The sequence below is a fragment of the Onthophagus taurus genome, chromosome 6 (genome assembly GCF_036711975.1).
Source record: "Onthophagus taurus isolate NC chromosome 6, IU_Otau_3.0, whole genome shotgun sequence".
Taxonomy (NCBI): Eukaryota; Metazoa; Arthropoda; class Insecta; order Coleoptera; family Scarabaeidae; genus Onthophagus; species Onthophagus taurus.
Window position 1 is genome coordinate 10,867,305 of NC_091971.1, and position 16,144 is coordinate 10,883,448.

General features: G+C 33.2%; 4 protein-coding genes across 4 annotated transcripts; all 4 read left to right on the top strand.

Moving 5' to 3' along the window:
* Window positions 1-3,354: 3,354 nt before the first annotated feature.
* On the top strand, window positions 3,355-4,423 carry LOC111424410 (uncharacterized). Its single transcript, XM_023057927.2, has 3 exons — window positions 3,355-3,625; window positions 3,697-3,965; window positions 4,021-4,423. The coding sequence occupies exons 1-3, from the start codon at window positions 3,553-3,555 to the stop codon at window positions 4,366-4,368; spliced, it is 690 nt and encodes a 229-aa protein (XP_022913695.1). The 5' UTR covers window positions 3,355-3,552; the 3' UTR covers window positions 4,369-4,423.
* Window positions 4,424-7,793: 3,370 nt separating this feature from the next.
* Window positions 7,794-8,744, top strand: LOC111424289 (Odorant-binding protein 50e). The gene is made up of 3 exons (XM_023057789.2): window positions 7,794-7,904; window positions 7,960-8,243; window positions 8,305-8,744. Exons 1-3 carry the CDS (start codon window positions 7,832-7,834, stop codon window positions 8,650-8,652), a joined length of 705 nt encoding a protein of 234 aa, XP_022913557.1. The 5' UTR covers window positions 7,794-7,831; the 3' UTR covers window positions 8,653-8,744.
* A 201-nt stretch (window positions 8,745-8,945) lies between these two features.
* On the top strand, window positions 8,946-14,513 carry LOC111424331 (uncharacterized). The gene is made up of 6 exons (XM_023057831.2): window positions 8,946-9,041; window positions 9,105-9,406; window positions 11,917-12,225; window positions 13,564-13,714; window positions 13,771-14,036; window positions 14,091-14,513. The coding sequence occupies exons 1-6, from the start codon at window positions 8,969-8,971 to the stop codon at window positions 14,424-14,426; spliced, it is 1,437 nt and encodes a 478-aa protein (XP_022913599.2). The 5' UTR covers window positions 8,946-8,968; the 3' UTR covers window positions 14,427-14,513.
* Window positions 14,514-14,730: 217 nt separating this feature from the next.
* Window positions 14,731-15,826, top strand: LOC111424330 (uncharacterized). Its single transcript, XM_023057830.2, has 4 exons — window positions 14,731-14,846; window positions 14,897-15,174; window positions 15,229-15,264; window positions 15,436-15,826. The coding sequence occupies exons 1-4, from the start codon at window positions 14,768-14,770 to the stop codon at window positions 15,742-15,744; spliced, it is 702 nt and encodes a 233-aa protein (XP_022913598.1). The 5' UTR covers window positions 14,731-14,767; the 3' UTR covers window positions 15,745-15,826.
* Window positions 15,827-16,144: the final 318 nt, after the last annotated feature.

Sequence of the window (16,144 nt, forward strand, 5' to 3'; positions counted from 1 at the left end):
GCGATGTAACTTTAGAATGTATATTCCTAACAAGCCGGATAAATACGGGCTAAAGTTAGTTTAAATGTGTGACAATACAACTAAATATACGGTTGATGCCATTCCTTACACAAGTAAAACGTTGAACTCAAAAGGTTTGTCACAAGCCGAGTTTTTTGTGAAAAAGCTATCAACAACTTGAAATGTGGGGTTACTTTGGCAGTATATAAAAATCCTATTTGCGCTAAAGTAGGTATACGGACTGTAGTTCTTGTAGGTACGCGCCCTCAATTTTCTCTGATAGTTTCTAGGCATTTTTACTTCCTTTAGACCTGTAACAACACGTTAATAATAATAAAAAAATATATATAAATACATGATAAACTGCCAAAGTAGGTCAACCCAACATATAAGTCAGAATTTTGACTTCGCAAACCTCCAATATATTTCCAGTTACCACGACAAGAATCAGCTACAATTTTTCTAGCGATTTAAGATACCTTTGTTGTTTTGGATTGAGTTTTTATACTTTGAGTTTCGGTTGACTTGCTTTGAGAATTGGTTTGCTGTGGGAATTAGTTAGGTTGGTTTGAAATTGGTTTGCCTTTGTCAAGTCTCAACTTTGAATTAGAATGAGTTGAGCTGTTCTGAGATTGTATTGATTTGCCTTACTACTGCCAAGGGGTTGACTTACTTTTTGGATAATTACTTTTAGAAACGCAAATCTTTAAAATTGAAAGCATTGCTACAGGTTTGGATTCGGTTATTTTGGGATTAGGTTGGCATGCTTTGGGTTTGAGTTGTCTTGCATTGGAGTTTGTTTGGTTAGGATTTAACTTATCTTATGTGTCAAATTTGAAATACATCTTTTCTGACTATAATTCTGATATGGAGGTTCTTTGTATAAACTCATCCAATACTGTTCATGTATGGTGTTCATTCATGTCTTTCTGATAAATTCGATTTTATTTTCTTTCTAAACCACAAATATTTAGAGTCTGAAAGATTATAAATATTATTGTTTATTTTTGATATCAATACATTATTATGTGTAGTTAAAATAATGGTATAAGTCACAGGCACATCCAATGTATTATCTTAAAGACGTGTTGTAATCTTCATTTTTCATTACATAATGTTTCATCTTGAAAACTCGGGAACCCTTTATTAGTTCAGTCATCAGAAAAGGCGTAAACAACATCTGCAACTGATGGTCTTAAAGGAGGTATTAATTAATCAAGCCCTCTTTGCTGCGTAAAAGTAAGGCCTTAATCGAGTAAAAGGGCCCTTTTATCTTACACGCCCTGTTGTCGGCATTTCCCGTCGTTGTAACCTATGGTGAATTGGCGTGGTTGTCGCCAGCAGCTGACCCGTCGCGACGCCGACGTCGGTATAGGTCGTTGGTAGCGAGAAAGAACGTGCCTTGAAACTGGTACACTCCGAAAAATGACACTAATTTTTTACCAGCTCGTGTTTACGTGGTCCTTCTTTCGAAGTCCTTCCGGTCGGTGGTGTTGGGTTCATGCCGTCACACCGGTGTATTTCACTTGATATATATCCGATGGATGCTATTTTTGAAAAAAAATTCTTTTTGCTGTCGTATAACGAAGTTCACAGCGAAAATCGATAACTCGAACTTGCCAAGTAGAAAAATTGAAATACGATTATTAGATACGATCTTAAAATGCTTTTAAGTTGCAACAACCCTATTTAAATTTTCAAAAATAAGGCCAAATCAGTAACAACTCCGTTGCGATAAACCTCTACAACACCTTCTGTTACAAATAACCCATAACTTTTTGAACCAAGATCCGGAACACGCCATAAATCGACATAAATCCAACTGGTTGTAAGTAGTTACTCGTTTCTTCCGTGACTTTCAAGATGGGCGGTATCGCTACGTGTTGATTTAAAACCCACCACCCTGTATTTTCTCGTTGGGTGTGTGCGTTAAAAAGCGTTTTCATGGGGCGCGGTTCGTTTTCCAGCGATTTTTCCCCGCTGTGCGGTTAGGTAGCTTTTGGAGAAAGGGACCGGAACGTAAATTCATGAAATCGTTACCTTTTCGACCCTTTCATTCCGTACTCTCTTTCTCTTGAAACGTTTATTAGATTTAAAGGGGGTTGTAAACATGATACGGTCAATAATCACTGTGATGATGTCTGAGTTTATGTTACTTTTATCTTAACTCTTATTATTCGTTGGATGTTTTCTATCTTTATTTATTTTTCTTTTAGGGGGATAAGAGAAAAAATAAAGGAGATTTGTGTTTTATTGGAATGTGGGGATGTTGAATGAACGTTTATTTGCATATCACGTATTTCTGTTATTGTTGTTTTTAGTTTGTTGTGTTAATTATGAATTAACAGATATAATTGGACTTCTTTTTCGCATTATTTTAAATTTTTCAACGATTACAGCAGTTAAACGATCCTATTAACAACAGATAAAAGTCTCTTTATAACTTTATGAGTTTTTACGCGTTCCATAAACGCTTTCCATATTAATTCTTCCACCCTCACGTTTTAACGACACCATTTAAACGTTGTCAGGTTTTTTATGGTCAAAAATCCGCGCGTATGGGAGGGTGAAAATTTTTATATAAATTGAAGAAATTTCGCTGCGGTTATATTAATTATTCTATACGATGTATTTTAGAATTTATTGCAATATTTATGTTAGTTCGTGGTTGTAGATTTTATGTTTGACAAACAATCGAATAGGTTTTGCCAACATAGTGATTGATACCGATCGTAAATTGTAATGATTTGTATGGGTACAAATCATGTTTCGGCAGAGATAAATAATTAATACCAGAATACAAGAACTTATAACTATTTAGGTAATCCTTAATTTTGAAGAAATTTGATAATAATATATTTACATTTTGTTGTTTTTATTTTTACGGTTAATTTATAACACCGCTCGCAAATTTTTTATTAGAATAGTTTGTAATCGATTAAAATAACTGATTCAGGGAATTAATAACCATTTTATATATTCATTATGGTAATATTCGTATCAAACGTCATTGGAAAGTTTTAATTTCATTATATAAATCAGTACTCGAAATACATTTTAATAATTCATGAATAAGTTGACACAATCTATTTCTAACTGCATGTCACATATACGCTTTAAAAACTTTCATCACTACTATAACTATTTAAAAATCAAAATTAAGATTATAAATAAATGTTTATAAATAAATATTTGTTGTTGAAAAGTAGCGGTTATCGAAAAGTGATAGGTCATAAAAATAATCGCGTAATATTTACTATGAGTTAAAATAACATGATTGGAAATACCCAATTTCAATACTTGATAAACATAAAAAACCCTCAGACCAAAAAGACATAGTGGAACCATCAATTATATAAAGAGGATCTTATACTACTTAAATATAAATTACTTTATCTAAAACTATTTATCGAAAAAGATATGATAACGTATTTCCCAGAATTAATAAATTTTAATTAATGTGGTTTTTGCGAAATAACACAACAAATCCAAACGTATAAATAAAGAAGTCTTCGTGCATTCACTCATCAGTGTACAAACAATTCTGTCAGGATGAAAATCGTGCTTTTTGCTTGCTGCATCATTTTAGGCATAAACGCCTATGAATTCGACGATGCCCTTTATAGTAAGTTATCGCTTAAAGTATATCTTTATTTTCCATTTTTTTTGGTAACTAATTCCATTTTATTTTTACAGATCAATACCTTGCAAAGGATTTCGAATCTCTGATTGATGATCAAGCATTAACTCACAGAATACGAAGACAATCTGAAGATCCGAGATGTCGTAAACCGCAAGGTCCACCTGTATGTTGCGGAAAAGAAGATTTTCTCTCAATTGACAACGATTTGCGCGATCTCAAAAAACAATGCTACAAAGAAGTTACTGGACAAGAAACGTTCCATGGGAAACCATTCGATCCTTTCAATTGTGATGATGTCGAAAAACTTAAAAAAGATCTAATTGTAAGTTTTAAACCTTTAAACTATGAGTACTAAATTCATTTTCTTATATTTGTAGTGTGTTAAACAATGTGTGGGTAAAAAGAAGGGTTGCTTAGATGCGCAAGGAAATCTTGTGGAAGATGTTGCTAGGAAATTCATGACCGAACATACCACGATGGAATGGTTGAAACCAAAACTCAATGATATGATGACAAAATGCTTCGCAGAAGCTAAAAAGGCAACGGAAAATATGAATAAATCTGTTGATGATGCCTGCAATCCGGCTCTTACCAAATTCGAGCACTGTATGTTTAGGGAAACTCAATTCGCTTGTCCAGCAGATCAAATTCAAGATCAAAGAACATGCGCAATCGTTCGGCAATTTGCTAAACACTCAACTTTTCTCCCAGTTGTTGGTCATTAAATATTTTTAAAAATGTATCGAAAATTGTTTAATAAAATATATATTTTTAAAAGGATTGGTGTATAGATGTTTTTCTCAAAAATTGTTAACAATTGTTGAAAGATTCAGTATCAGTAATCAAGCAATGAATTAAAGGGGATAAAATAGGTGTTACTCCATCTATAGAGATATACACCTTTTTATAAGCCAGAAATAATAATAATTATTATGAAAATCCAATGAATAAATATGGAAAATGTTCTAAAATTCTTGAGACTGAAGAATGTCGCAATGTTTTAAGACTTGAAATCGGTCCACATTAATTTTGCATTACGGCGAACAAATAGCAACCTAACTGTGTCTCTTGAAAGATGCTCCATTCCTCAATCAGCATCAACAAAATATGTTGATCTCCATTTTGATGGCAGTGGAAGCATCATGTTAGATAGAAAGCTAAGCAGAGTAGATTCGAAAGTAGGCAAAATACTGGTTAGTCGGTACATGATTCCAACTTGATTTGCAATTAAAGAGACTAGTTTATCAGTTCATGATTAATCCTATCTGGACTTACGGGAATCAGATCTGGGATTGAAAAAAGTGATCTAATCAATTGATCATCTCAATACAAATTCTTTGACTGATTACCAATGCTTATTGTAATATAACCAATTAAAAACTACATGATGATCAAATAGGTCTACGAAGTAATTCAAGAGTCCGAAGCGAAGCATGAAAAAAGACTGCTGCGAAATCCAACGTTGAAGCCACTTAGTTCCTGTGGCTCAGTTACCCAGGAACTCAAAAGATTGAGGTTACAGGATATTATTAATTAAAAGATTGTTGTATAGCTGATGTATTATGAAAGAGAAGGTAGCCTGAATACAGCTTTCCGTTGTATAGGGGCGAAGAATGAAGGATTTACGTTTATGAAATCGATGCCGCTTTCGGTTGAGACACTGCAATAGTGGCGTACTGCAAGAGTGGTGTACTTTTCGTGTTTTCATGCGATGGCTGGGTACGGTGTTCTGGCCTGGGGGTCGGCTACTGGATTAAAGAGGGTTTTCCGTTTGCAAAAGCGCTGTATTCGAGCGTTAGACGGCCTAACTGCCGTCGTAAGTTGTAAATCATCTTTTAAAAAACACAAGATACTAACAGTGCCATCTAACTACATATTAACGTGTCTAAATTACGTTCATAATAACAAAAGCGAATTTAGAACAAACTCTCAATTACATTTCTACGACACATGTTATAAATCGTTTTTTGAATTGCCATCACATAGACTCAAATTAACGCAGCAACATGTCAAAGATCTAACTATTAAGAAGTTTCACATATATGTAAAAAGCCTATTACTCGTAAAATGTTTCTATAATATAGATGAATATTTAAATTGTAATGAATTGGACACATTTAATTAGTGCTAGTACTGTTTTTTGTGTTAGATGTAAACCTTTTTTGTAACACTAATTGTTTTTTGTTTTGACGTTTTTGCTCGACTTTGTATCAGCAGATAAATAAAAAATATGGATATGAATGTGTGTTGCCTAAATTTGAATTGAAGCTTAACCCGGTAAAACTGAATATTTTCAGTTGATTAAGCTCGGTTATATCTTTGATCTCACATCTATATAAAATTGGACAATACATATTATACTGTCTCGGCCGCAAACAACCCTCAACTTTATTGGGCGAAATCTTAGGCACTGAAATACGTGTTGCCTAACTGTGTATGCATTGCAGTGGGATCAATTGTGGGGATTCTTCATGTTTCATTATACATCAAAAACGACTAATAGCATATTATATCTCGCCGAACGTTAGCTAGATAGTAAACATAATACAAATATGACCACTCGAATGAGTTGGTAGAGTGTAGATTGCCTTAAAAAGTAAGTAAAACGTTTCATAATAAACATGTAATCGTATTGTTGAGTTCTATCTAACACTGAGTTGATTTTTGGTTGCAAATTTGCCCACATGCTAAATAATGGTGTGTTATTAATGGAATCTCTGGCAACTACAACACATTTTTAAATATTGAAGGCTGTGTATCGAAGGATACGTCCAAATTAGTGTTAGTATACCGGTTAATCTAATATTGGGAGTAAGCATCGGTTTGAAATAGAGCCCTGTTATGGTGGTACGAAAGCCTTGTTTACTGACGAGGGTATTGCAACGATTCAAACTAGACGGGCATCGTGATATTTGATGTTTACACAACTTCGTCTGTGGGTAATAATGTTCCCATTGTTTCAACGAGATCCACCACTCAACCAATTATGAAAAAAACGGCTAGTTGAGTTCTGGGATTACTGACTGCAAACATTCATTGAGATGTTTCATCATAAACATCCATAATAGGTCAATAAAAAGATTAAGCGTACTGCGACGTTTCAATTATAAGTGAGCTCGACGATTATTTCTTCCGCCCATTAAAAATTAAATAAAATCACAAATTGTTTTTTCCAGAAATGAGCAAATCACATTACAACCAAATACATTCATTAAATCGATGCGTTTCATAATCGATAACTCAACACAAAGAGTTTTCGTCAATTACATAAAGAGCAATTTTTGTTACAATTTATGAAACTGCCATTATTTTCGGTCACTGTATATTTATGGATTTTATTACTATTCTAATGAGAATGATTAATTGATGATGCATTAGCGGAATAATTCTTCATTGTTTTAACATTTATCACAATGCTACTGGAAATTTCCAATATCATTGCATAAATCAGTATTTCAAATACAGTTGTAGGTAAATATTCATGAACGAGTTCACACAATCAGTTTCTAAACAAAGGCGCGCACTCACACCTTCAAATCAAACCATTACATAAAGATTTATAAAAAGAAAGAACAAAATAAAAACTAGAAATAAACTCGACAAAAGAAAGAAAGTTTTGTTTAATAGAAACAAGACTGATTCATCTTGATTAAACAATAAGTAAATATTTTTAACAATATAACCACACGTTTCGTTGTTAACACGAAATACATTAATCATAGGTGTAGTTCCCCTTAACGTTTTGTTATGCTGTACTAATGATATTTAGACATCACAAACATTAAAACTCAAACAAAGACAATTCAAAGAAATAATTTTGTTATTGAAAAACACATATTTAATTATCTAGAAAATGAAACGCACTTCCCTTTATTATATTTGATTGTTTATTTTGGTTATTAAAACGCTATTATATAGATCAAAGCTAATTACAGATGATGACCAACGAAGGTCAAAGCGATTTTTTACAATTGCCACCGCAAAGATAAATCTTGAACATCTTATGTAACCAAAAACCGATTAAAATCATATCAATTTTAACGATTTAACACCAACTCTAAAAAAAAGTAACCAGAACATAGCGTGCTACCTCCCATTAAAAAAACTGTGGAGACAAGGAATGCAGCGGATATAAATAGAGAAGTCTTCGCGAAACCGGTCGTCAGTAACAAGAACAACTTTGTGAGGATGAAAACTTTACTTCTTGTTTCTTATATCATTTTGGCTGTAAATGCCTATCAATTTGATGATGCGATTTACAGTAAGTTATTTTATTTTAAAACAATCTTATTTCTTATCTTTTTCTTTTTGTTTAGATCAATACCTTTCAAAAGATTTTGAATCTTTGGCTGATGATGAAGAAATAACAATTTTAAATCACCGAGCACGCAGAGAAACCGAAGACCCGAAATGTCATCATAAACATCATCATCACCATCACTTATGTTGTGGGGCTGAAGACCTTGAAGCTCTTCATAACGAATTACGTGATATCAAAAAAGAATGTTTCAAAGAAGTTACTGGGAAAGAAACGTTCCATGGTAAACCATTCGATCCTTTTAATTGCGATGATATTGAACAACGCAAAAAAGAAATGATTGTAAGTTAATTGTTATTTTAATAACGATTCTTTTTATTAATTAATTTATTAATTTTTGTAGTGTGTTAAACAATGCGTTGGTAAAAAGAAGAACGCCGTTGATGAAGAGGGAAATCTTAAGGAAGATGTTATTAAAAAATATGTTACGGAGCATACTTCAATGGAATGGTTAAAACCGAAACTCGATGATATGTTAACTAAATGTTTTGCAGAAGCTAAAGAAGCTGGAGAAAAAACGGATAAATCTGATAAAAATGCTTGTAATCCAGCCCACATCAAATTCCAACACTGTATGTTTAGAGAAACTCAACTCGCTTGTCCAGAAGATAAAATTGAGGATCCAAAAACTTGCGAAATTGTTCGGCAATTTGCTAAACATTCAAGTTTCTTCCCACATCCTCCACATTAAATGTTTTAATTAAAAAAAAAGTTGCTGCTTAATGTTTGATAAATACGTATGTTTTTAATGCTGCTAATAAAAGTATTGTAACTTCACACGCACTTGGGTTTTTTATTCAATATCATTTATTTAAATTTGTTTATTGTGTGCGACATCCGTAAATTACAGAAAAATAAATTATATACCTAAATAATATTGTGATAGAAATACAAGGTTAAAATAATTTTCAAATTCTATTATACAATTAAATCTATTGTGATTTAAAACTTATTAAATACGTCGACACAACCATTTTTCATAACAAAAATTAAAAATACACCTCGCGATGGTTATGTTAATAATAGTTTTGAGTGTATTTCATACTATATTTGCTTATAATTTCAACGATGCTCTTTACAGTAAGTTTCGTATTCTTATTAAAAACATAATTGTATCGATTTTATTTAAAAAATTAATAACAGATCAGATTCTTGCCGAAGATTTCGAAACATTTTCTGAAGATTTAATTCATTTAGAAAGAATTAGGAGAGATGTTAAAAATATGAGTTGCTACAGACCATCAAAACTTCCATATGCTTGTTGTGGTGGAAAAGAATTCCAAGAAAAACGAAAGGAATTTGTACCAATTGAAAGAAAATGTTATCAAGAAGTAATGACAGGGAGGAAGAATGGTACATTTGATCCATTCAGTTGTGAGGATCTTCAAAAACGAAAAAATGATATTGTTTGTGTTAAACAATGTGTGGCACAACAAACAGGATGGGTATATATATTTTTCTTGTATTATGTATTATATATAATATATAGACACATAGGTCCGATAACCCATACAAATCATATTATAAAGCTGGGTTGGAAATCTTTATTATTATTGCTGCCGGGATGAGAGGAGCGGCCCCTCTCGTTACCCCGACCTATAAGATCTATTGTAACAAAGGTTGAACTCCAAAGGTTTAGGGTAAATGTAGGTCCTTAATAAACCTTAGTATTGCTCTGAGGTCTTGAACCTACCTGTCGGTAGGTGTCAAGAGAGTTTTACCGAAAATATTGTGTCTTAGACGGCCTCTGGTAACGCAATTGCACAGTATATGTTCAGCTGTTTCTGACTCATCGTTGCTAAGTAGACAAGTTTGATCCTCAGCTTGTCCAATGTGGAAGAGGTGGCATTTTAGGGGCGAATGGAGTAACCTGAGAGCGTTCTTAGATTTCCTCTGCTGAGGCATAAAACCTCTTTGGTTTTGTTTTGCGACGGAGTTATCAACTCTTGGCTTGTCTGTGACCTGGAAGTTCTTTCCAGCGTAAGGCTACCTTTGAGACCTTTGTTTTAAGTGGCTTTTTTGTAGTCCACAGCCAGGTTGGGATCCAATGAAGGGTGTGTTCGCTGCTTCTTTGGCCCGCTTGTCCGCCTTCTCATTGCCTTCAATGTTGCTGTGACCTGGAAGCCACCATAGGGTAACATCATTGCCCCTAGCGAGTTCTCTCAGGTTGCTGGTACAGTCTCTGATCAGTGCGGAGTCACACGTGTAGGCCTCAATTGCCTTTAAAGCGGCCCGACTGTCTGTGAAAATGTTGATGTATGCACCTTTCTGTCCATTCTGTAGGTTCAAAGCGGTACAGAATTTTATAGCAATAACTTCTGCTTGGAAAACTGTTATGTCCGAGCTGAGTGACAGTTTAATGCTGCTGTTCGGTCCATTGATGCCCATACCTACTCCGGATCTAACTGTCTTTGAAGCATGGGTGTACCACGCTCGGGCTCCTCTTTTTAGACCCTTCGCCCAATCATCCCTGCTTCTAAATATGACCTTATACTGCTGATTGAAACTGTATTCTGTCGGTATAAGGTCCGTTTTAATTTCAATCAGGTGATTAGACATAGGTCCTTGACGATTTCGAGGTGTCCTGTGAGGTTGCCCTGCATCAACTTGAGTGAACAAACTATTTTCAGTGATAAGGCACTTGAAGCCTCCTTTTGTATATATAAATGAAGCGGTGTGAGACTGAGTAGGGCTTCTAAAGCAGCCGTCGGACAGGATTTCATTGCACCAGTTATGTTAAAACATGCTAACCGCTGGATTTGTGCCAGTTGTTGTTGTGCTGTCTTATGTTTTGTTTTTAGCCACCAAACCAATGAGGCGTAGGCGATCATGAGTCTGATTATTGCTACGTTGGCCCAATGAGCCATTCGTGGTTTGAGACCCCAGTTCCTTCCTAGGAGCCTGCGGCAGATCTGGTTTGCCATGATGGCCTTTTTCCTCACCTTATCTAAATGTCAGTTCCATGTTAGTTTACTGTCTAGTATTACCCTTAGGTATTTAACTACTGTTTTGAGGTTGATAGTTCTGCTTTCAATGGAGGGTGCTTTTATTTGTAGCTTCCTTCTCCGAGTGAAAGGGACTATTTCGATTTTATTTGGATTGATGCTGAGCCCATTGCTTCTACACCAAGTACTGGTGAGTAGTAGGGCTTTCTGCATTAGTTGAGTTATGATCGTATCATATTTACCTCGGATTGTGATTACCAGGTCATCAGCATATCCCTGAATCTTGAATCCGTTTTTTGTGAAAGTGCTAGTCAAAGCATGGGGAGCAGTAATTGTTGATTTTGCTTTTTGGTAAACATGTTTGCTAGGGTGGAGTGGATTAGTGATACTTTGGAAACCTTTCTTGAACCTGAAAGCATTGTTTCTGTTATGGAGTACTTGACCATACAATCAAAAAAGTTTTTTTGATATACCGATTGTGTTGGGAGCAATTCAATCAGTTGCGGTGTTAATATGAGATTTGTTCTATAACACTTATCATCAAATTTATAATTAAATCGTTATTTTCTTAATTGATTAATCAGTAACACTAAACTTAATAACAATAAACATTAAAACTTTCTTCCTAATAAAAAGAGGAAACTTCAGCTTTATTATAATAATCACAGTAATCAGCACATGAAATTGCCTCCTAAACACCTCGTTCGTGTTCATAAACGTATTCACACTTGCTTATTATAACTTTTCTAACAGCTAACACCCACGAAACTTATCGTGTCAAAAGTTTTTAAAGTTTCTTTCCTGCAACTGTCACATATTTTAGACAAATCTAAATGCAACTCATTTAAATCATTAAAAAAGTTTAATTAGTACATGATTCATGTTGCTGTCCCTCTTTACTCATTCAGTTTAGGTCTTACTTATAAGATAATATTTGTGATAAGGTTTTCATCGATTTTTTGATATTACATAAACAAACACGATTATAAATAACATACATTTTTTTTCAGGTTGATTCAAAAGGTGATTTAAATGAAACCAATGTAAAAAAGTTTGTAACAGAACAAAACAACTTAGAATGGTTAAATCCAAAATTGGATGATTTAATAACGAAATGTTTACGTGAATCAACGGAAATAATTAAAACCACTGAAAGTCCAATTAAAAATTCTCCTTGCAAATCGACCGCATTAAATTTTTCGCATTGTATGTTCAGAGAAACACAGGCTGCTTGTCCAAGTGATCTAATTGAAAATCCCGAGAAATGTACCAAATTTTTGAATGCTTTAAAAACTAACTCTTCGTATTATAAAATATTTTAGGTTGCTTAATTTTAAAACTGTATTGATCATAATAAAAAATATTACCTACATATTAAAGAATGTTATCAATTACGCATTTTTTCTTTGTTAATCCTTAAGTTATTAATCAACAGAAATTCTTAAAACATTTATTCATTCTGGGCAAGTATAAAAAGGAAATGATTCAATTAAAATTTAACAAAATTTTGGTAAATATCCAAGGATGAAGTTGTTTCAATTAATAATTTTTGTTATGTTTAGTTGGTTGATTTTATCTTCGAAAATACGTAGAAGTGAGTAAAAACAATTTCCAGATATTCCTTAATACAATAATATTTTAGATCATGGTATTAAAAGAATTTCAAATGGTACTAAATCAATTCGCAATAAACGTGATATAACTTGTATTGATGTTCATTCTTGTTGTTCCGTCGACTTAGAGAATAGAACATCATTGGATGTTATTACTAATCAATGTATGAATGAGATAATTTTGGGGAAAACAAAGGCAAAATAAAAAATTTAATATTTCTAATTATTGTATTAATAATTTACTTTTTTAGTGTTTTATGGATTGTGTTGCAGAAAAATTAGAATTTGTATGTGCTAAAATGTATTGGTTATGTAACAATATTAATTTTATTATTTTTAGTATTCCCCAAAAGGAAATATTATTCTTACGAATTTAGAAAATTACATGTACGAGAAAATAAGGATTCAGTATTCATGGGTTAAAGAGGAGATGCGGTCAAAAATTATCAATAAATGTTTAGACACAACAAAACTTTACTCCGAATTAGTCGAATCAACAAAAACGGGGTGTAACAATCTTTTAACTCCGCTAGGAGCTTGTGTTTTTAGGGAATCTCAACTCGATTGCCAAGATATTTTTGTTAAGGATCTAAGCTCTTGCATTCAACTCTTAAGTTACATGTCAACCCATAAAAGATTACCTCCCATAAATAAACGGTGTTGAATTAAAAAATGTAATTAATTATTGATGCAAATATAGCATTTGAGAAGCATATTTTTTTAAATTTTATTCTCTTTCGTATTACCTTTTACCTGGGTTGTTACATCATTAAGTTCGAGTTCGTACAGAAAATTAATCACGCAAAAACGTAACTGTAGCATCATAATAAAAAATTTGAGAATCCATCATTGTCTCTCTGCAAAATCTCCGTAACGAAAAAATGGCAAGCAAAAATCCGTGATGATGAATAGACATGCCAATCATTTTCTCTACATGGGAACAAGCCCGTTAAGTTGAACTCCTAACGCTCTTTCAATGTCATACCTTTTGACGAAGAGATAATTACATCGCGTTTTTTGGTCCTCGCAAAAAATTCACAACAGTATATAAACTCCACCACAAATCTCCAAGAAGTCAGTGTACTCAACTTAAAAGTATCAGAAGTAACATTTAAGATGGGACTCTTTAATATTTTCGCTTTTATTTTCGTTATTGCAACAACCCAAGCTTATAATTTTGAGGACTCTATTTACAGTAAGTTCTTTTATATTCAAATTCTTTTTATATAATAATAATATATAATATTTTAGATCACATTCTCATAAACGAATTGGATCAACTCCAATGGGATAGCAACAAATTGTTCGACCCAAGAAGTAAACGCGAAACAGATTCTAAATGCAAAAGCGATTTATTTAGGAGTTGTTGCGAAGAAGATTATTTTAGAGAGCTTTACGAAGAAGATAAAGCTTACAAAAAAGAATGTTATAGAGAATTAAAAGGTAAAGATTTAGAAGATTCTTTAATCGATTTATTAAAATGCAACAAAAATGAAGAAATTAAGAACGATATTGGAGTAAGTAATTTCATTCTAACTTAATTATATTAATAATGAGTTAATTTTAATTAGTGTCTAGCCGAATGCGTAGCTAGAAAGAGGGGATTAATCGATGATGAAGGGAATCTTAAAGAAGCTGAAGCCAAGAAAAGTTTTGAAGAAAAATGTGCTAAAATCGAATGGTTCGCTCCAAAGGCAAATGAGATTTTCGCGAAATGCTACTCTGCATCCGTTGAAGCAGGAAAAGCTTCAAGAGAAAAGGGTCAATGTAATCTGGCTTCCATCAAATACGGACACTGCCTTTGGAAATCAATTCAAGCCTCATGTCCAGCTGATCGCGTCACAGACGAAGCTAAGTGCAAGAAAATTAGGGAAAATATTGATTCGTTAGAGGAATTTACATCGTAAAGAGGCGCTTTATCTCAAATTTTCTAGTTATTTTCTATTTAACATATTTAAAACTCAATAAACTACTTAAAAACTTACAAACCTTAATTTTATTCTTAATAAGATTTAAATTACTTACGTTAACTTTAAAAACAAATGATCTAAAACTAAATACCTACTTTCTTAAAATCAATATTTAAACTTAAATAATAGCAACGTTAAGAAGAATAACGTTAATTGAAGATATTTATTTAACCGTTACTTATCGTTACCGATGCTTGACCCAGCAAAAGCGACCACTTAAATAACTGCGCAGTTCCAAATTGGTCAGTTTAACGAAGATCTTCAACGAGATCACGAAGATGAGTTTTTCAACCTTTTCCTCATTATTTTTTTTAATCTGCGCTGTCGGTGCTTATGATTTTGAAGATACCGTTTATAGTAAAATCACATCAATTTAATAAAAATTAACCTAACAAAATTATTTTTAGATCAAATCTTAGCCGAAGAATTAACCGACTTACAATGGGATAATCACTTAATTAATCCGAGAACAAAACGCGATGAAGAAGCTGTTATTAAAGAAGATAAATGTAGAAAAAAACATTTTCGAAGTTGTTGCGACGAAGAATACTTTAGTTCCTTAAGGGAAGATGAAAAACCAATGCGGAAGGAATGTTATAGGGAGATAACCGGGAAAGAATTAGCCGAAGTGTTTCTTGATCCCTTTAAATGCGATAGAGGAGATAAACATAAAAAAGATATAGCGGTAAGTTTTTGTTTACAACTTACATCAAGGAAGTAATCCAAAACTTATTTTTAGTGCGTAGCTCAATGTGTGGGGAGAAAGAAAGGATTGGTAAGTAGCCTTGCCTCAAAGTCAAGGTCAATAACCATATTATTCAATCTCTGACATCCCGTTATGCGTCGTTTTGCGCAATGTTTATCCTGTTATTATCACATCACAGCAATTACCGTTTCAGGAACGGTAACGAGGAAATTAAAAATTTTAATTTGTTGCTAATTTCAGATTGACGACGATGGTAATGTAAACGAACCAACCGCAAGAAAAATAATTAAAGAGAAGATGTCCAAGGTTGATTGGTTAAAACCAAAATCCGAAGCCATCTTCAATAAGTGTTACACCGCAGCGAAAGAAGCAGCTATAAAACAACGGGATAAGAACAGCTGTAATCCTGCGGCGTCGAAACTGGGTCATTGTATATGGAAAGAAATCCAATTAAATTGTCCAGCAGATAGGATTATCGATGACAAGAAATGTACAAAGATAAGGGAGGATATCAAACGAAATCAAAACCAAACACACGATGAGGATTAACACGTTTATCATTAATTATAATTTATTTGTTAACTAACCGACTGGTATTTATAATTCAATAAAGCGTTATTGTTGTTCCTAATTCGAATATCGATGGCGAAATTAAATCCTCCTACTCAGCCAAAATGGATAATGCTATTAATATCGTATGCGGTTGGGGTGGTTAGGATACAAATCAATTGTACAATAACAAAATAAATTCAAGCGTAAACGCGACAAACGCAGAGGCTGCGATTACTAAAGGCAACCGTATTGAAATTTATAGGATTACTCTACTGATCAAACATTATTAATAAAGGAGTAATTATATTCAAATTCAATGTAGTTGAGAGGAATAAGCAAATTGTTTAATATAAATCCATTTTCTTTCTTTCTCCAGATTATTTACTGCTTTCCTCCT